The sequence below is a fragment of the Podarcis bocagei genome (assembly GCF_964188305.1).
Source record: "Podarcis bocagei genome assembly, chromosome: 8".
Taxonomy (NCBI): domain Eukaryota; kingdom Metazoa; phylum Chordata; class Lepidosauria; order Squamata; family Lacertidae; genus Podarcis; species Podarcis bocagei.
In genome coordinates, this window is record NC_138133.1 from 47,216,620 (window position 1) to 47,238,132 (window position 21,513).

Below are 21,513 nucleotides of genomic sequence, written 5' to 3' on the forward strand. Positions count from 1 at the left end.
CTCCCATCTCTTCAAAAATGTCTGAAGCTAGAGCGGTCCATTCTGGCAGCTGCTGTGCATGCAATCTACACCGTTTCTTGACTTCTTGCCCCATCCCAGTTACCTAGAAAAGGGAAAAAGCAACCCTGTGGTTTCTGTGAAAAATTGCCTCAGGCAGGGAGGAGGAAACCAAGAGCAGGCTTGGGTGAGGAAAGATATATATATATATATTCTTAACTCAAAACTCTAAGAATGTGTGCAAAAGCCACTTGCTCTTATATTCTAAGGAGGCAGGGAGGCTGGAAGTCTGTAGTTACTCAGGGCTAAAGAGAATAAACTTTGCACATGTTCAGAATTTGTTTTCTCCCCAGATTCCAGGACTATTATAGAAAAGAGACTCCTAGGTAGGCCTTGATGCAGAATTTGCACAAAATGAATGTTCACTGATGGCATGACAAGGAGGCCAGTTGGCCATCATGTACTGTAGTCCATGGTACAAAGGCTTTGGAGAATCAGACTTGCCTTGCTTATTTCCTTGCAGAGATAAGCTCACCATAAACTTGAGAAGGTACTCAATAGTTGAACGAACGAATGGATCTTTATTTGCGTCAGCCGTCGGCCATAGCAATAAAACAACAATACAATATACAAAGAATAGAAATAAAAAGTTAATAATATAAAATACACTTCAGGGTTTTGAATCAATAGTCAAATGGTAGATCTTATTCTGATTGCCCCAGCTGGAACCTTGCAACCTTTGCTGTCACCTGCTCATCTTGATCTGCCAAGAGAAAGGACACTGTGGCAGTGGTTGGGCGACCCGGAATGGACAATAAAAGAGGAGTGATAATCTCATTCCTCAAGTATTTATAAAGAGTGCAAGCCAGAAGGGCATGCGCCACCAATTCAGTACTGTCATCTCCACAAGGACATAAGCATTTTTCGTGTGGAATCTGTTGGAATCGTCCCTCAAGTACACCCAGAGAGTCAAAATGGGAAGTTGGAAAATAGTCATACCATGGGCAAAATTTCCTTATTGTGGCCAAGTTGTTCTGACACTCGATATCATTTAGGGTGGCACTGACTGCTTGCTTTACTAAAACCCAAAGTGATAAACCACAAGAGTGAATTTTTTGATAGACAATTTTAGTCCAGGTGCTTTTATGACAATTTTGCAGCAATAGGGATATTAGACCAGGGGGATTTGAGATTAGGCGAAGCCAATAGTTAAGTGTCCTATGCCAGAGCCATAATTCTACCAAGGGAAGATTAGGCGCAATGATGCATTTGGGACACAGGGTGGTACAGAGAAAATTTGCCTTAAGAACTTTGATTGGAAAGCTTCCATAGATCCAAGGCGAGTGCCTGTCCAAATCTGAGTGCCATATAATAACTGTGCTAGGGGTTTAGCTTGGAACACTTCCAGGACTGATGGTATATGTTTACCACCTTTTGTGTGCAAAAAGCGTGTCAGAATTTTGGCGCTTTAGGACGCTTTTTCTTTTGCACATTTCTGGTGTGCTCCTCATGACCCCGTAGACTGGAAAATAAGGCCAAGATACTTGATAACTTTGACCTCTTCAATTAGCTGGTTGTCCATGTGCTCTATGGGCCCTATAGTTTCTTGAAAAAACATGACTTTGGGTTTTTTTGTAATTCACAGCCAGCTGTTCTCTCTGGCAATATCCTGAAAATGCTCTGATCAGTCTTTTTAGGCCTACTTTTGTTTGGGATAGAAGAACCACATCATCTGCATATAATAGAACTGAGATGGGTTTTATGGCCAATTTAGGGGTATGATACTCTGGAGATGTTAGACACTGGACAATATCATTTATATATAAGTTGAACAGTGCCGGGGCTAGAATACACCCTTGCTTGACTCCCTTTGTGGCTGGTACAGATCCTGTAAGTTGTCCATTTGTGGAGGTACCCAATGGTTACTGAAAATAAGGTCTGCTGTCTGTGTTCTGTCTTTTTATTTGTGTATGTCGCGCCTTAACCCTCTAATGAAGGGTTTTTTATTGAAATTTTTAAGTTTTTTATTGAGATTTTCCCACAGTAAAATTGCAGCTACAAAAGATACAAAACAAAGTAGAAAAGCAGAAAAAGAAAAGCGACAATAGAAATAGAGGAAAGAGAAAGAGATGAGAACACAAAGAAAGCAAAAAAAACCCTTAGCAAAAAAATACAAAAAGGAACTTATGATTTTTCATCTGCCTCTTACATAAAAGAAGAAAATATGATTATTTAAAACCTGTTGTAGTTCATTTCCTGTTGTATTTGTGATGGTATCCCAATTTCCTCCTCTAGAACCTTCCATTTTTGTTTCCCCTCAGTCTTTTTCCAGAGGTAATACTATAGCTTTAATAGCAACGTTCCCTGAATTTCCTCTAGATCGTATGCAGAGTCATTTCTCTCTTCTAAAACTAAAGAAAGGCCAGGACTGAAGGGTCAATGTTCTTTTCCCTTGTCCTGTACAATGATTCCTATATTGCATTGTGTTGGCCAACTGAAATCATTATCTCTTTATATAAGAATATTCCTGATGGAGCAGGCTAGAAGTCTGCCTAGTCCAGTATCCTGTCCTTCACATTGGCCAACCAGATGCATATAAGAAGCCTGCAAGCAGAACATAATGACTATTGATTCATGGTGACTGGTACTCATAAGCATGCTGGTTGTCTAATCTCTTTCTTGAGCTACCTGAATGGTTAACCACATCTTGTGGAAGTGAATTCCATAATTTACCCATGTACCATGGTGGGGCGGGGGGGGAAGTACCTGCTTTTGTCTGCTCTGTGGGTGGCGCCCTAAAAACACTTACCCATTGAATTCAGTGGAACTTCCTTCTGTGTGTACATGGATAGGCGTGGGCTGTAGAAGAGGAAATTATGCAGCTTGACCTGATCAGTTGAAAAAGAAGAGTATAAAAAATTGTTTCACCAGATGATAGCTCGATGCCACAAATTGTTAATTTTAATTAATATTGAATTAAGTGAGATTTGAAATAAATTCATTTAGATGAGAAGTCATTGCAATTAATATGCTGCCATTTTGCATAATGACTATGGGACTACACAGAGAATATATATGGTTAATGAGAAAGTTGACCTTGGTGACCTTATAGCATGATGTATTAGAGATGGTTCCCTGTGCAGTAGGCAGCTGAAGAATTGGCATTGTTGTCCTGTATTATTCTACCATGCTATAACATTCTGTCAAATTGTGTGTCAAGTCAGAATGGATTTGTTAAAGAGCCATGTTATAGATTCACATAATTCTACTCTTTTGAGGTACATATATAAATGTTGGGAACCACACCCCAGTGCGGCTGACTGAAAGAAATGCAGTTGGAAAGCCAAGTGTGGCATTTTGTATTTATTCAGTACAGACATTTATTGTTCCTGTTGCTCACTTTAAATATGTGTCAAGCAACGCTCTGATTCACCTGCTGAAGAAATGGTTCCGTCTCCACTTCCCCTCAACATATCAAGAACTTCGTGTGTGATGTGGTTTGGCCAAAGCAGGGACCTCAGAAAACGGATTAAACATCATGCAGATAATATTATCAAACATAAACAATGTAGAATATCAGTTACTGACAGGGTATTATATGGCCCAGTTCACACAGCGTGGCAAACCATAGTGAATAGTGTGCCAATCTGGGTTGCTTTGCTCCTCCCTGCTTGTGTGTGGGAGAAAGAAACCCGCTACAGCATTATGTCTGAACCAATATTTTTGTTTGCTTCACTTGAAAAAAATCATGATCAATAAGCCAAGAACAAACAAACCACGACGTCTGGTTTGGACATAATGCTAAGGCAGAGATTGTGGTTTGTTTCCTCTACACACCAGTGGGGAGGAACAAAGTGATTCAGACCAGTGTGTTCATGGCAAACCATTAAGTATGGTTTTATTGTGATGTGCAGACAATAAACCACAGTAAACCTATGATTAATCCCATACCTTCAGACAGCTTTCAAAAGCATTGTTTGACCAAAGAGGGACAAAAATGGAATACCACTTTCAACTCCCTCAATATGGGCCGAGTTCTTGTCTCACTGGTCTTATTTTGCCTTTCCAGTATCAAAAGCAAATCCAGTTCTACATGAAATAAATGTGAGGGATTAATATTTTTCCAGAGCTCGCTCAATTCACTATCAAGCTAAAATCATAATCTTCTTTTCTTCTTCAGGTAATTGTTGTGCTACTTTATAAGCAGGAGGGGAGGGGAGATTTAAATATTCAGATCTTTTGCTCAACATTTTCAATCTACATACTCAACAGGAGCACACAGCTAGTGTGCCTCCAGCATTAGAAAAATTCATATGGAAGCTTTCAGGAGGCCATCCTCCCCAAATTACCACAGTTCACATAGGAGCATACAGAAAACCAGCCTGCAGTATATTTTCCACATACATATGAGAACAGTCAGCAAGTCAAACCTCAGTAGAGCCAAAACAAACACAAAAAAGCGGGCAGAAAGCTGGCACTGGCTAAATTCCGCAGGAGGGAAGATATAACAGCCTTCAACAATACGAAGAACCCTGATTTCTTGTCATGGCACAGAACTTTCAGATAAGTGAAGAACACAGAGAACAATTGGAATCCATCAAATACAGAAATGGTTTCCGCACCTCCTTGGATTTAAGTGCTTTGTTGCCCTAGTGCAACGTCTACACTTTTAAAAACAAAGAAACAGACCTTTTGCTGTTAGGAAAGTGATGGGGGAATGCACTGAAAAGTGAAGGATGAACAAATTATCAACAGGAAGGTGTATAAATACTGCACAAGCAAGTCAGGGCGAAGGCTTATTGTTGAATAACAAACCCGCAAACAAATCCAAATGAATGCTCGATAAAGACTGGGCATAGTCTAACCTCTACATTGTTTATTGTGCAAGCAAAGCAGGATGAATGCTCAATAAGCAGATCATCTGGAGGAGCCCTCTGTTATTTGCCAAACTCCCCAAAGCATCAGCAGGCATTCCATCTGCAGGAGAAGGATGGAATATATTCCTATAAATTGATAAGTTGCATTTCTTTTCTGTACAGGCATTAAATCCTTCGGCAAACTATCCAGCATTGTGCAACCTTCTCTCTGGAAACTGTAAGGTGCACACCTTCAACGATGGCGAATAAACATACGATTTTATTACAAAATGCCACTGCTGCTCCTGGCATGAGTAATTTGTGCACCTGCATTTTTAAAGTGTTTCAAAGTTTTCCCCCTTTGTGAATTCTCTGGTAACACACATTATCTTCCCAGCTGCCACAATATGGTACTTGCAGTCTGTGTCATGTCACCCCTTGTTATCCAGGAGCCATTGTTTTCAGAGCAAATAGCAACTGAAAGTAACAACAGTCCGCTTCAGTCTGGGGGAACAAGATAGTGTTACTTGATGGCCCCGTAACAGGAGATGTCTCTTTTCCATGTGACATCTGGGATTCTAAACCTCACGCGGGGTAGGGTGGGTCCAACTGGGGTACAAAGTACCCAGAACTATCTCTGAAACTTCTTTAAATGCAACACAGATTCATCTGCCATTTCTGAGTCCAGGCTCACCTTTGCAACAATCTGGATCTCTGATAACTTGGTCGAGGAAAGAGGCTCATCAGAGACTGAATATGATTCTGACCTAGCATTTTCCATTGATAATATTAAATTGAGAGGACTGAACAATTAGCAAGGTGCTTCAGCTACATTGCTGCCTTCAGGAAGGCATAGTACTCCTTGGGCATTGCCTGCGGAACTACCTCCAAACTGGGTCGGAAATAGAAATTTCAAGTTAGTTTAGGCTTAGTAATTTAATTTTTAATAGTAATTCAGCAGGTGCCCAAAGTCAGCTCTGTCTATACAATTTTAAAGGGGGAAAAATCCCTTGTGTTTCCTGTAATCTCCCTGAAATGTTCCTTGATTCTCTCAGGCTCCATGAAATGCCTAAAGTGTATAATTCTCAGCGATTTTATGTATTTGTACATCTTAAAGTCATATTGTCCTTTTAAAGCCATCTATTTCACAATTCTTCCATTTGGAGTCGGCCTTAGAATTTAAAGAAGAAGAAAAAGGATTTAATGTTATATCAACTTGCTCATCAGAGACTATGTTCAAGGGCAGTGTCATACAGATTTTACCAGGAATTTATTTATCTGTTATTGCAAATGAAGACAGACACACTGCTGGTTAAATGGCACTGCATAAAATCTTCATTTTTTGGAAGCTTGTTTTTTCTTTATTTTCTGTAAGACTACAATAGCCAGTGGGGTTTTTGTTTTGCAGTAATCTGGTTAATACTCAAACAGAAAATAAGATTTTTTGGGGGTGGGGTTCATCGGCTCGCACAACTGAACATGGATCTATACACATGATATTCAAAATGTGGCAAAAAAGGGGGGATAGGCTTATAGCTGAGAGATTGAATTGGCAGTTGTTGGGGGTTTTTTGAGTTGGTAGGGCTACGGTTGCTAAACCTCACATTTTCTCCAGGATTTGCAGACAACCTATAAAGTGCCTTAAACATGTGCAGAGTGCCATGGTGCCCTCACTTAGTAACATCAGCTAGTCAAAATATACCCATGAGTAGGTGGAGGGTTTCCATGTGAGATGGCGTGATCCTGTCTTCGAGGGAAATTTGAGATTTAGCCGCTCCCATGTTGAAATAGAACCATGCCACGTGGCATAAATGTTTCCATATTCTACTGAGTCAGCTGATTCAGTAACCAAACCTAAGTATGTGTGACTGACACAATAGCTGCTGATCACATGCTTTACTTACACTGACCACAGCATGCCCTCCAACATGCCCCACTGTAAAACTGGGATGCACATCTTTTGGGGCCATGCTCCTGCGCAAGTCATGTTACTTGTGCAAGAGCACGGTTCCCCAAAACAGGATGTCCCGCTTAAATTGGGACAGTTGAGGGGTATGTCACAGCCTGGTACTTCACTTGCATGGTAGTGTAATCACATATCTATATGTCTGGAGTTTGGGAGGCGATGTTTAATGTTGGAGGATGACAGAATGCTGTATTAGTCACTGTGACATCCAGACAGATGTGTGGTAGAGATTCACCGACATACTTTCATTCAAGCAGACCAACAAGAAAGCCAGGCAGTAATAAGCAATCTGCAAAGGCAGTGTCTCCCACCAGAAACCACTACTAGGCATGTTGTCCAGGGGACAAACTACACATTATGTTAAGCACTTAATTAGCAAGCTGGGATTGCTTTTTACTTTGACAAAACAGTGGCCAATGGGAGGGGATCAAGATCTGATAGGCTGGGCAGCAGAGACAGGAGAGGGTATTGAACCCTTTGCCCCCATCTGAAGTGGGGAATTTAACCCTTTGCATTGATTTGCATTTTTTAAAAACTGCATATGCAAAACCATCCAAATGTCCCTATTTTCCAGGGATGTCCCTGATTTATAGAAGTCATCCTGGTTTCTGATTTGATCCTGGAATGTCCCACTTTTCATTAGGATGTCCCTAATTTCATCGGAGAAATGTTTCAGGATATGGTAGGATTTCCCTATTTTCATTGGAGAAATATTGTAGGGCATGGAGTTATCCAACCCCGAGTCATCTGAAGGCAATCCTGCACAGGGAAGGTTTTTTTTTAATGTTCAGTGTCTTGATGTGTTTTTTTTATATGTTGGAAGCTGCCCAGAGTGGCTGGGGCAACCCAGTAAGATGTGTGGGGTATAAATAGTAAAACCATCATTATGCAATGGGGTGTCCCTATTTTCATCAGAGAAATGTTGGAGGGTATGCATATTCTAATTTATAGTTGCTAAAATTTAACAGAAAAGCAATTCATCTCACAAAACATAGGAAGACCAATGATCAGGTGACCAATGTGCCTGTTCAGTCTGCTGTCCAGTTGCTAGTTGTTGATGTGCAACTTCAAGGCCTCTGCTCTTCCTTCATCTTTACACTGGACTTTGACTGGACAGTCCTTCCAATAGAAGAGACCTCCAAGTAGAGGATTATACTCTGAAAAGTACAAATGGCCACCCTTGCGTGCATGTTTTGTACCATCTGCTGCCTCACAGAGTCTAAGTCTATTTTTCTATTTTAAAAAATAAGTAACCTGGAGGTATGCTTCTCTCTCTGTCTCTCTCTTTTACAAAAAGTGAAACTCAGTACATGATGAGATCACCTTCCCATGAGATCCCATTTCAATAACAAAAACTAATGAACTGAAACACTGAACCACTTGAGAGTTGGAGTCTCAGTATCTTTCATCCAGATGGCAGAGGGGGCCTGGGTGGTCAGGTATACAACACAGAGAAGGGAAGCAGGGTCCAAAACCTCAGTCAGATGGAGCGTTTATATGCAGCTCAAACTCGGGCAGGGAAGAAAGGAGCCTAGGGTGAGTCTGCAGATCACTACAAGAAGACTGGGCGTTGTGGGTGTTTTTTTTAGTTTAAATCGAATAAGAGGAACATGATAGAGGTTTATCATGGAGAGCCTGGAAAGAAACACTCTCATAACAGTAGTACTTGTGGACATCCAATGAAGATGACTATTAAAAGATTCAGGACAATCAAAAGAAAATACTTTGTCACACAACATGTAGGAAAACTATTCAATTTGCTCCCACAAGAAGCCACCATCTTGGTTGGCTTTAAAAGGGGATTAGACAATCCCATCTTAATTTATGTAATTAATTACCTAAATTGTGTAATTTCACCACAGTGGACAGCAATATGAATAGTACAGGTTTTGACAGTAGGCAAATTGCACAGGAATGGAAACATTACTTCTGTTAAGTTGTGGGTGAACATATCAGACGACACAGTGATTCTTCAAACAGCTCTTGTTTATTCACAGGCCAGAACAGAACTGAACTGAAGGGTTCAGCCAGCCTGCTTATATAGAGCTCCAGTACAATGTAACTGTAACCACTTTCTGTAACTATCCACTCACTGAACGTCACGTTCAATCCCTTTCAATTCAATTATTTGCATATGTGGACCTGAGTGAAAACTATCTACAGTATCCCCCTGCTGGCCCAGGGTGAGAACTTCAGTACAGAACAACTTCATGCAACAGGGAGGAATGGAAAATGATTCCTTCTTACATCCCTAATCAGGACATGCTATTGAGCAGCAGAGGAAGAACAACCATAACGCAAACTTGTGGTAAAAAATTAAGAAATGGGTCCCTAAGTGCATGTTTGGGTTAAAGGCGGGTTCTGGCTCTGAAAAAGTTGAAGGCTTCTGCTCTAGAAGGTCACAAATCTTCTCCTGAACAGTGAAGAATCAGGTGCAGGAAGCTGGAGGGGAGGGGGAGGAATCTTCCAAAACCTACTTGTAGCAGGTAAATCTCCTTGATTTGGGAGCCATACCCCAGAAGCTCCCTGCACTCCACCCTACACACCTATGATCTTCAGGAGGGCCCCTTGACCCCCCCCCAGAGAAGCATTTAGGGGGCTTCAAGGGGGAAAGAAGAGATGAATAAATTCCCTTCTATGAATTACCTTCTACTGCTGGTTCTCAGGATCCAAGCTATTGCTTTTGTTGACATACCTTCCCATAAAAACTAAACTGTTTTTATAAGTGGAATGTGGATGGGAGGTGAACAAAAAATATAATAGCAGGTGGCAAAAAACAAATAGATTTTTTTTTGTTTTGTTTTAAGTGCAGTTGTGTAGCTTTCAAACCTCAGAGGCCTTAATGTCGTAGGTCTTCTTCTTGAACTTTATCCGCCCTGGTTCAGTATCACTAAAAGTATATTAATGTCAAAGATTGCTTGCGTAGATTATTTATAAGGGCATTCGCTTCATATTAGTGCTGCATAAAATGCGCGAGTTCATAACTTGCCAAAAGCAAATGCGGCTTGCTTCCTTGGAGCTGCAGAGAAGAGAACGAGCCGTTTGGCACGAGACACCTCTGCACAGATCAATAATGGAAGCATTAAGCGGGTCTCCTGTTTTAGAAGCAGTTCTTTATTGGGGAGATATGTTTATTCCACACATTAACAATACCTTAAGTAAAATGATAAAGAGATGAAGAAGGGTCCATTTTCTAAGTGGCACAGTGGGAGCTATGCTCACAGGCCCGCTTGCTTCTAAATGCTGTTTCCCTACTTCTTGTAAGCATTTTCAATTACTGTGGATGTTTAGGCCCAAACTACATGCGATGCTTGGTTGCAGATGTTTCTACCACCACCCCAATCTTTTTTTAAAAAAAAAAAACCAAAGCAGCTATTTAAGAGGCCGGTGTTTTGGTTTTTTTATGAAATAAAAGGTATATTGAGTGGTGGAGAGAGGCAGTTTCTTAACTCTTTCATCTCTGGCCATTTGCCCACTCAACATCATCTCCCACCAGCTGTGTTTGGAATTGTATCTCTTCTGACATGGAGCAAAAAGCAGCTGCAGGAGCTGATTTCAATATGAAAACAACCAGAAGGGAAAGTGTTAAAACAGCCCCTTCCCATCTGCCTGCACTGCTGGTCTTCTGCCAAATTTTTCACTTTTGTTTATCTGTTTTTAAATCTCTGTCTGTGTGGAGGGAAAAACCTGCAACAGAACATCCCATGCAGTTTGAGCCCTGTTCTTTAACATGCAGGATTCATACAGAATTGAGTGGGGTTCTGAGTTAGGAAGCCGGAAGTCTGGTTCATTTGAGTCACAATACAGTGTGCAGGTAGTGGATTCTGGAAATGGTTCTGGCATGTAGTCTGCTCTCTGGGCTCCTCCATATGTCCTTGTAATTGTGCATTCGTGATTATTTGTGCTTATGGGGACATTATAAGCAATGCTGCTTTCGACACTACATTCCCTGGTACCTACAGTACTTATACGTGCAAAGGTTTTGGGGTAGATATACTGCTTCATTGTCAATCACTGCATGCCCCATAATGTCTGGATGAAATCTAGCTATTTTCTACAGCGCAAATATACCAAGGTTTGGGGATTTTTTGAGTCCTACTTTTGGTGCACTATAGTGCAAGAGTGCCCCCCTTCCCAGATGGCCAGTGATGCGGCAACGTTAGAGAAACATAGCAGAATAATGACAAAGAATGATGTGTGGATGGTCCAGTATAAACCCACTACTAGTGCATGATTATTGCATCAGTGGCATGTTGAAGAATCCACCCACGTGAAAAAGCATGAGTGTGGTGGGCCCTTCCGTGGATCACCCCACCATAAAAGGAATTGCCCGGCGGGTAGAAGCTCCTTTGATACATTTTTTTTATCAGGCTTCAAATGACTTAAGAGACAAGTAAGAGGTTATCAGCACCCTGCAGGATGGTATTATCTCCATCAGGCTCTGCTACATTAGACAATTAATAAAGATGATTGCATCTCAGAGGCTAAATTTGGTATATTACTGCACTGTGCTTGACTTCTACTACCCTCATGACAAATGAGTCAGAGGTACAGCCATGGGGTTTTGAGGAATAACTCTTTATGCTAATTAATGGTATCAGTATACACAGGTTGAGGCTGATATAATCAGTGCAACCGATAATGCAGGTATAAAACACAATTAACTATTTGCATATACATGACAACAGATTTAGCAGCAGAGCAAATCTTTGGCAGTAACACCTCACCCCACCAACAAAGCTTCCCTACAAGAACAGGTACAACAAAACCGAGTGTTACAAACCTTATGGCTGAAATATATGAGCTGTGATTTGGGAGGTTGCCAAATTAATTCATTTTTCTCATTCAGAACCTGCATTTTTCTGACATGAGCTTGGTACCAGGGAATGTGGTTTGTAATAATTTGAATCTAAAACTCGAAGCAAACCCGTTCAGTTGCTACAGAAATGAGATGGGGGAAAGTACACAAAATGTATACAAGAAATGCTCACACAAAAACGGAAAAGGAAATATTCACTGCAGTCCCTGAAATCTGACAGCAGTTGCCACAATCTATAGTTTTATGGTTTCTATCCATACTGAGCTCTTACCTGGAAGGACTGCCCCATCAATGTTAATGAAGGCAGCAAAACAGCCATCAAGTTCTTGTCTATGTATGAATCTGATTCTCCATCTAAAGAAATGTTAAGCCTACGTGCAGACCATATGTGAAGCTCTTCATAATGGCAAATGGCGGCATGGAACTTTGTTATCATTTGGCCACCAGTTGGTAAACATAACCTTGTCAGGAGGCCCCACATGTGTTCGTGGTGACAGTTACTTGATTTATGACTTTGAGTCAGGTATATGATTCAGGACTCAACCCATACCTTTTTAATACTCTCATAAAATTCAGTGAAAGAGGAAAGTTGAAAGAAGTTAGGGGTCCTCAGTGCTGGCCCAACACATATAGTTCCCTAAGCTTAGGCCGGCACTTGGGATGGGGGGGGGGACTTACTGCACCATTCGGTTCTTATCCTTATCTGCCTATCTGGTGCCAGGGTCATTCCTGGGAGAGGGGAGAGGGAAGAACCATTGAGGCATGTGTTATTGTGCCATTGCTAAGCTGCAACTATTAATGCTACATTTCCTGGGTCTTTTTTAGTTAAGTCAGTCAACACCTGCACGATTCAGCAACAGTGATCACCTGTGGAACATCTCGAGCCCTACTGGCGGAAGACAGCTGAACAAAGCATTCAGCATGCATGCTGCAACACCTAAGCATAAGAATGTGATTTAAAGGTAACGTGGGATTTTAATGCAGAGCTTTCCTAGGTTTAAGTCTCGACCTTAATGGTATAACTTGCATTGACATTTTTTCATTTTGTTTTGACATCATAATTGAGTCTAATCTCCACAGACTTGCATTGTGCTCTCACTTCAGATTGTAATCTTGCAGTGCAGTTTCACCCTAAGAGCATTGTAGTGCTGCTTTCTCCAAAGTGTGCGTGGAAATAATTTTACCATTGTAATATCACCTCGATATTGGCTTCATAACAAGGTCTCTGAAGAGCTGCACTAAAATAATTTGGCCACTATAATGACCTCACAATGTCATGAACCAATTGCCATTACAAACTCTAAATGAGCTTGAGAAGGAACTTCTGTGCTGGCTCATTAGCAACTGCATTCTGCTATGCCGAGCCTCTAATTTAAGCCTTCCTTACTCCATTACTGGATGACCACAGCTCCAAATTAGGGTAGCGAGGTTCAGCACCGCATTTTTATTAAGCACTTGTAGAGTGACATAGGCTTTGCTTATTTTTGTCATTATCAATGGCCTGGAGAGAATAATGCTCGATGTCTAACTTTACTTGAACAATATTATGAGAAATGAATAGGAATGCCCACACCTGAATGTTGCTAGACTTATCTGATTCAGCATCAAAACACATTCAGATCCAACTTCAGGCTTCGACTGTGATGAGGTGTAGCAGACACCTAGACCCCAGTTGACAGTCCTGCATGCTTTCAAAATATTCCACTGGCTGCTTCGGCCGAAATCCTAGACCCGCTTGCCAGGGAGTAAGCCCCATTGAACTCAGTGGGTTTGCCTCTGAAAACATCTGTGTAGGTTACACCATAACTCAATCTTCCTTTCTGAGGATTGGAAGCTGGGCTTTGGATAATGACTAGTTCAATAATAATGATGTTTAAGATACCTTATCCACATAAAGATATCCTCTCCATCCAACCAGGAAGTAAAATTAACACCACTGCATTGCACATTTTATTGCACTGAGTGATTATTAAGTAGAAAGGCTGAATGTATCTTCCTGGTGTGACCTGCTTTTCTAGGAATTATGGGGCTGTGGTAAACCATGATGCCAGTGTGCTGGAACATTCACAAGAACTGTGCAGCATACCAAAAATATCACGCCACAAGTGCTGCTTTAATTCTGTAAAAAAAAGATGGTTGTGTGAGTCTGCTCCAATCCAAGTCTTTACAGAACATCTGATAAACATATTATTCATTTATAGGTTTTAAAAATCCATTTTATCCTCTTGTACTTGTCCCCCTTCTTTCTCCTTCACTAGCCTGTTTTTCCCCCTCTAGTGATGTTCTTTTGATGACATGAGAAGTCACATGGGGGGCTTCTTTAATGAGTTGGGTGCTACTCCTGAGAAAGCGTTCATTATTTTAATTGAAGCCTTCATCGCTGGCTGACTTCCAAGTGGCCTACCAGATGTCTCTCTCTTCACAATGGTCGAAACAGATTACAATGTTCTTGTTCATTTTTCCTTTCCTGACAGCCTAGTTTCAAAAAGGTGCCAGACTTTAAGGCAACATGTTCAAAAGCTGGAGGGATGTGTCTATTCAGAACAGTATGCCAAGGATGATGAAGCGACATATCACGAAAGCTCAGATATTTGCACTTGCAAAGGTAAGCTGGGATTGCCAATCAATGGCCATTTATGTGGGTAGTGTTCTATTGCTAGGAACTTAATTTGCGACTTACTGGCACATTTTGGGCAATTGTTCAGGGCTTTACAAACCACAGTTTATGAAGCTGGGAAGATGCATTGGAGCTGAGCAGTCCTCCCTATGCCCTCCTTTCTTACCCTTATGTGCTGCTTTAGAACTTCATTTCTGCCTTGTATTAAGCCACAGTTACCTGTTATGTCTGAAGTGGGGGACTCTGGCTTAATGTCAAGGCACCAAGATAATACGCCAAGGTATATTCCTCTTGGCTTAATAACCAACATGAAGCCTGTATTCCTAGCTTGGATGTTCATTGCCCACAGTGAGGTGATAGTGAGAATCTGGTTACCCTTCCCTCTGAACAGCCAAGGGGAGTCAGGAACAGTAGTTGCATCACAGGACACAGCAGAGGATGGGTGGCAGCTAGATAATCAGAAGCGAGGTGTGGTGGCTGAGAACCTCTGGCTTCCTACTTCCACAAAGTATGAATTAGCCATACCTGTCTATCTCTTGCCTGCTCTCCAATCAGCAGCATCTGGCATTGAGAACTACTGGAGAAGGAACTGGAGTTTTCACATCTATTCCTTGATCTGTAAAGAATTGCCGTGCATTACTTGAGGGCATCATGAGTGGGGGTTTATGGTTGTGTTTTGGCTGACCTTGGGGGCATGCAGTTCTGTCCTAGGTGAGCGACAGTTGGGAAGGGGTTGGAGTCTGACCGCTTTTCAGGTGGGAGCTGGGAATTGGTACCTGATGAACTAAGGAGAGAATATGAATGTGACTGAGTATTTGGATGAATGATGTGAGGTTTTTATTGGGGCTGGTACAATCCTAGATTAGATTTGGTTTTAGCCTCATAATGTTGGAAGCAGGGAGATGGTAGTCTTTGTCTTCTGCCACATCTGGCTGCTGCTGGGGCTCCTAGGGAGCTGTTGGCGAAATTTGTTATTGGTCTTGGTGGAATGGAAACCTCAGGAACAGTGAGAGTTAGTGGGAGTGTCCCAAGCTAAGATCTAGAGGCAAGCAGTCTGGGGCTTGGTGATAAACTGTAATGGGCTATCTACTCAACTGGGCTATCCACTCAGCAGCTAAAAGATAAAACTGTTCATCTTCACTAGTAAAGCTGCCAACACAAATCAGCATGACCAGCAATGTTCTAATTAATACGGTTGCTATTTTAATTTGGTGTGGAAATATACAATATCCGTGTCACTTCAACAAATAGTGTATGTGGCTATGATCAGATCCATGCACACACAATTTATCAGACTAGGATGTGTGAGACCAGGGCCATGGTCAAGGCCCACTTGGCCATGAAGCTCACTAGGTGACCTTTGGCCAGTCACTGCCTCTCAGCCCTACCTCACAGGGTTGTTGTGGGGATTAAATGAGGAAGGTGAGAGCCAAGTATATCACATTGACCTGTCTGGAGAAAAGATGAGCTATAAAGACAATAAATAAATAAAAACAACCCAAGATCTATGAAGACATACTCTACATTTTTACAATAACCTCTCACTTATTTCTCAAGCCATAATACTTACTCTTTCCCACATGTTTACTTTACATTCTTCTTGTTGTTTTGTTATATTGCTTTTATGTACTACCTGCAAAGTATAAAACCTAATAAATACAATAACCCCTCCCCCAAGATAATTGAAAGAAATGGAAATTTGAATGGAAGGGGCACCAAACATATTCCTTACTCAGGGCACCATTTAATCTAAGGCCAGCCTTATCAGTGGCCAGAGGAGGGAAGGGAGTGGATGACACTTTGCACATTAGGTATGCATCTAAGTTGTTTTGTGTCTGTGCCCAAACATGTAAAATGTGGATGTGGCAGTGAATGTGTCATACAGAGGCATGTGTCAGGGAGCTGTGATTGGCTGTAGCCCCCAGTTGCATACACAAACTCAGTCTCAGGCATGCCTATGCACCCAAGTGTGAAATAGTTGTGTTTCTGGGAGAAGTATAAAGGGGAAAACACAAGTGTAGGGCATAGCAGGTTCAGGGTCACCCTAAGGTGAAGCACAGTGCTGTGGTTGGCTTAGGGGACACTTTTGAGGTGCCAAATTCTTGCTATATCTTTTTGCTGTGAAGTAGATATGCATGTGTTTGGGATGCAGGTGGTGCTGTGGGTTAAACCACAGAGCCTAGGGCTTGCCAATCAGATGGTCGCAACGGGGTGAGCTCCTGTTGCTCAGTCCCTGCTCCTGCCAACCTAGCAGTTGCACAAAGTGCAAGTAGATAAATAGGTACCGCTCCGGTGGGAAGGTAAACGGCGTTTCCGTGTGCTGCTCTGGTTTGCCGGAAGCGGCTTAGTCATGCTGGCCGCATGACCCGGAAGCTGTACGCCGGCTCCCTCAGCCAATAAAGCGAGATGAGCACCGCAACCCCAGAGTCGGCCACGACTGGACCTAATGGTCAGGGGTCCGTTTACCTTATATATGCATGTGTGTGCATGCACAAGCACAACTTTGGTTTTGCATCTCAGGCGCCAGCATGTCCCAGAATAAGAAGGATATTTTCCCACTACAGGAGCATGAATGCACTTCTAAGGAGATGCTTCTGCTAGTGACGGATAACTCAGAGAATTAAACTATGATTCCATGCATGGGGCATAGTATGAAACTCAGTCTTTTCAGCAAAAGATAGCCCTAGTGCCATTTAAGACAAAAGAGCAAGTTTATTGTATTAAGCAAGGGTCTTTCACAGGAGGAGGTGGCCCCTAATTGTGTGAATAGTTGTGCGAGTATAAAGACCCTTGTACTGATGATTTATCTGAAAGTTCTGGGCATATTAACTTTTGCTAAGAGCAGAGACTAAAAACTTTATGGGGAATGCTACATACACTCCAAAGACCAACAAGAGAATTTAAGTTAGATGTGATTAGTATGAAGAAAGTTACATTTATTATACTCTTATGTATAATTGATCATATGAAAGGCCTTTTGTAACTATAAAAGAGACAGCACATTAAATTGTTTTACCCTGAGGATTATACAAATTTGTGGATATCGGATTGAAACACCAGCCTATTGGTTTCATTGCTATGGTAAATCATTAAGATGTTCTATTTTAATCATAAATCTTGGTATCTATTTATTGTGAATCAAATAGCTCCTCCCAGCCTTTTGCTTTGCTTCATCTGTCAGAGGCAGCCCAAGTACAATCTGGTAACAACAGCATTAATTTCTATTAATAGAGAGTGTCTGTGTTCCTTTAATATGCATGGCACATAATTTTATATTATCCTAAACATGGAGAATTATAGCTGAGAGGCCCATCGTTTATCACAGAAGAGGGTATTGGGTTTTGGAGATGAGGGGAAGCATCCAGGGTTGATAAGGAGATTCATGGCTTGCAGTCGTACATCCAGGAATGATTTACTCATTGCTGTTGTACTGAAGAAGTGTAGATTGGGGATACTGTCAGGCTGATAAAAATCGGGAGGGTATGTTTGTGCTATCCCCCCCCTCCTCCAAATTCTCTTTCTTGGCCACAGGCAATTTGGTCAACTGGAACTGTAAATACATTTTCAGTTCTGCAAGTTAGAAAATAAAAGCAGGCAAAGGAAACACACTTTGCAAATATGAAGACTTCAAGTTAGAATCCTCAAACTTAACTGTAGTGAATCATATGAAGGAGCAAACATGTTTAGGAATTCAACACAGCGCAGAACACCTTGCTTCACTATCTGCTTTCGTGGTTCAACCTGAATACCACACCTTTACAACTAATTGGTGTTGAGTCGCTATGTGGACATCAGCTACCATTTCCCCCCTTTTTGTCGTTGTTGTTGTTTAGAACGGATTGTACTAAATTGATGCAGTCCTTTGCAAATGACAGCTGTGGGCAATCTTTCACAATGGTATTGCAGCTAAAAGGCTGCACAACGGTTTGTTAAGCTCTGTAAGGAGGAAAATACAGTTCCCAGGATTCTTTGGGGGAAGTAATGTGCTTTAAATATGCTTTCAATGCATGGTGCGGATCTGACCTGAGATTCGTTTTAGATATGCACATAGGGCATTTTAAATACTTACGCCTAAAAACCAAAATGTGAGTGTGACAAATGCCAGAATCATAGAGTGTATCATAGAGATGCACTTGTTGGAAGCTGAGATTGGAGGAAACTCCCCGTTGCACACTAAAAGGATACCAGAGTTTGCTGTTTGTTATTGTGTGAAGTGACCGTGATATTCACCTTTCTTTGTGGCTTCCATATTATTCACTCCATTCAGTTATTGTTGCTTTAACCGCCTTCCTCCAAGGAACTGAGACTGGCATAAGTGGTCACCCTCCCATATCATCTGCCCCACAACCCTGCGAGGTAGGTCAGGCTAAAAGGTTGTGACTGGCTGAAGGCCAGTGAACTATGGGGTTAGGTGGGTCACTCGCAGTTCTAGTGCAACGCTTCGTGAACCATACTGCCCAACACTTTCACCCTTTCGGTAGTCACTTCCTCCATCTCCTTCACCTAGAATGTCAGCTGCTTCAGCTGCTGCATGTAAGTCCTTAATTTGTCCAGCTCCTGGGAGAGTTTGGGAGGTGGGAGGAATCGTTCTTGGAGAAGCAAAGAGCTTGTTGCCATAGGAGCAAACTCCATAGGGCACATAGACTCCTGTATTGCATTAGTTGTTAGGGATGATAGTGTGTTGGTATATTGCCTCTCACTCAGTAAAAACATATCCTGGGAAAGGCCAGGCAGGAGTTTTTTCTTCCTTTAGCATATGATTCCATGCATGAAAAAGTTTCATTGTGCACATTAGAGTCCCTGCATCTAAAGCAGGGGAGATATATCTATATTTTTAATTGATGGCAGCTGGTGTGGTGTACAGACAGCTGGGCTGGGAAGATCTCAGTTCGAATCAAGCCACGGTCTTTCAGCATAACTACCTAGCAGGGCCGTTGTGAAGAAAATAAAATAATACTAATAATATAAAGAGACAGACCCAGGAACGCCACCTGACGCTTACAGGAGGAGTGGTAGGGTACAAGTAGGGTTGCCAACAACAGCCTGATCTTCAGAAATGAAGCTTTTCATAGCAAGGAAATACATACAATCATCTGCTAATATCTGCATGTTACACTGCAGCGAAAAAGCGCAGGAGTCATGCCTGTGAAATAGCAGGCACAAATGTAACAGTATATACGGTAAATACATTTAACTAGTCTGGCTGTATATTTGAAAAGGAGGGCTGTGAAAAGAACTGACAAGGTCAAGAGAAGCTTTCTGGGGGATTTGGGGTGGATAGTGTGGGGTGGGGAGGGGGAACTGATGGAGGTGATAGTAGTGATTCCATCGGTGGTGGAGGGAGAGAAATTGCCAACCTTATTACAATCCCTCCAGCTGCAAGCACACGCTCTTACAAGAGCCCCACACATGCTGTTTTAGGGCAGCTTGACATGAAGAGGTGGCTGCTGCCGGCTTTTGTTCAGAACTGTCCCCTTTGCAGGGCTGAGGGTTCCCCACCCCCCGCAAAAAAGAAAAAAAAAGAGGGCCGGATGAAAATGCCTAGAATTTCTCTGCAGTCAAACTTGTGTATTTCACCCGGCCCTGCCGATGTTAGTGACAGAATACTGCTGTTTCTCTTAAAGGCGGAAAAATACAGCGCCACCAGCCCTCAAAGGATCTCTGTCACGTGCTTACTTTATTGCTCTACCTTTGTGCACAGTAAGTTGCCACTTAGCTTCAGTTGCTGTTCTTGACTGACATTGTTATTTGTCTTGTACATTTCAGAACTGCTTTGTAGTTAGCCTGGGAAATTGAGAGTACATATGTGGTTAAAAATGGGCAAGGGGGGCGGGCGGGAGCAGTGAAAGAGGTGAAGAAAACGCCGCTATGTTCCCATTAGTGCCTCTGCCATGCTCTCCATTTTCCTATTGTCTCCTTCCAGAGCTTTTCTGCTTAGACCGAGACTTCTGTGATTGGAGTATTAAGTTGAAAAACCAGCAAGAAAGAAGAATGTTTCTTGAAATGCTCTAATGGCCAAAGGGGTGGGGGAGAAGCCTACCAATGTATTATTTATTTAAATTTATAGTCCAGCATATGCTAAACACTTGGGGCAGGTAACAAATGGGTGGAGAAAGCATAAATAAAAACAGGATTAATAACCAAGCACAAAAATTAAGCCCCACACAACTCTCAGAGGTTGCCTTGTTTGGAGTTGCAAAGGAATTTTTTACCAGGTTATTCTGATTAGTGATTGTGCAGTAATTTTGCTTCCTCTGGATGTGGGTTCCCTTACTCCAATAATCTTGAGATAAGTGCTTTTGCTGTTATGCAGGGATCCTCTCCTTCCTGCTACAGCACACTGGGATCTGAGTTGCTCTGTCGTCTGCTGAGGTGTACAATATAGGTTTGGGCTGTATATGTTGGTCCTTTCCAGTTCTGCTGTTCTAACCATTCAGTTGTGTGTTGTTTTAGAAGATGAAGCTAGGATCAGCAACGTGAATAGTGAAGTGGGAAGAGCTTGGATGCACACTGCGCCCCAAGAGCTTCCTACCTTGGTTCTCAATTCTGATGATCCAAATACACCACGCAAGTGATGCTACGGTTCAGGGGCAAGAAAGCGATTCTAAACTATTTGTGCCGTGCGGTTCACCTTACAAATAATTAGGGGTGTTAGAAATGCATAATAAGACTATGGAGAAATTGCCAACAGCTTCTAAGGCAAGTAGGTCAAACATAAAAGAAAACACTTCCATTTGATTAGGAAATCAGATTTGAGACTTGGCTTCACCCCTACATATCTGTTGTTATTCCGCACTCATGGGAATGACTTAAAACAGAAATCTGTTTCTGGATATAGCCCACAATATGGCCTTGCATCAATTGAATTCTTATGATTTATTTTTTTCTGCATTAAAAAATGAGATGGAATTGGCCCAGCTATTGTTCCTAAATATCAAGATAGACTTTTGCTTCACCACCACAGAAGAGCCAAATACCCATCAAACACCACTTTTATGAAGCGTCTCAAAATGTCTAGTCTGTCCAACAACCATTGTGTTTGGATAAACTCTGAAGGCTGCCTTCTGGATTTTCTTTTCAGAGACAGGGAACGTGTGGGCCTCCTGCAGATCAGCCAACTCTGGGATTTGGGCATACTCTTGATGAATAAAGAGGATGGCACCATGCCTCCAGGGGGTTGGAATGCAGGGCAACATGTTTGCTCCAAAATAAACGTCATGTACAATACATTCATAAGGTTTGTTGGGTTTACTTACAT

General features: G+C 41.9%; 1 protein-coding gene across 18 annotated transcripts in view; it reads left to right on the plus strand.

Moving 5' to 3' along the window:
- The window catches only part of LOC308594114 (uncharacterized protein), a 166,730-nt gene that overhangs the window by 62,871 nt on the left and 82,346 nt on the right, over window positions 1–21,513 (plus strand). For 9 of the 18 annotated variants that reach the window (XR_014011307.1, XR_014011308.1, XR_014011309.1 and 6 more), the window contains exons 3-5: window positions 12,464–12,600; window positions 14,113–14,243; window positions 19,880–19,955. Coding sequence is in view for 4 of the 18 variants with exons in the window: in XM_081206845.1 (XP_081062971.1) it covers window positions 14,148–14,243 (96 nt within the window). In the remaining 14 variants the exon portion in view is untranslated. Of the gene's footprint in view, window positions 1–12,463; window positions 12,601–14,112; window positions 14,244–17,786; window positions 18,304–19,879; window positions 20,065–20,178 lie in introns of those variants that run through there. The other 9 variants (XM_081206845.1, XM_081206844.1, XM_081206846.1 and 6 more) reach the window with 6 other exon arrangements.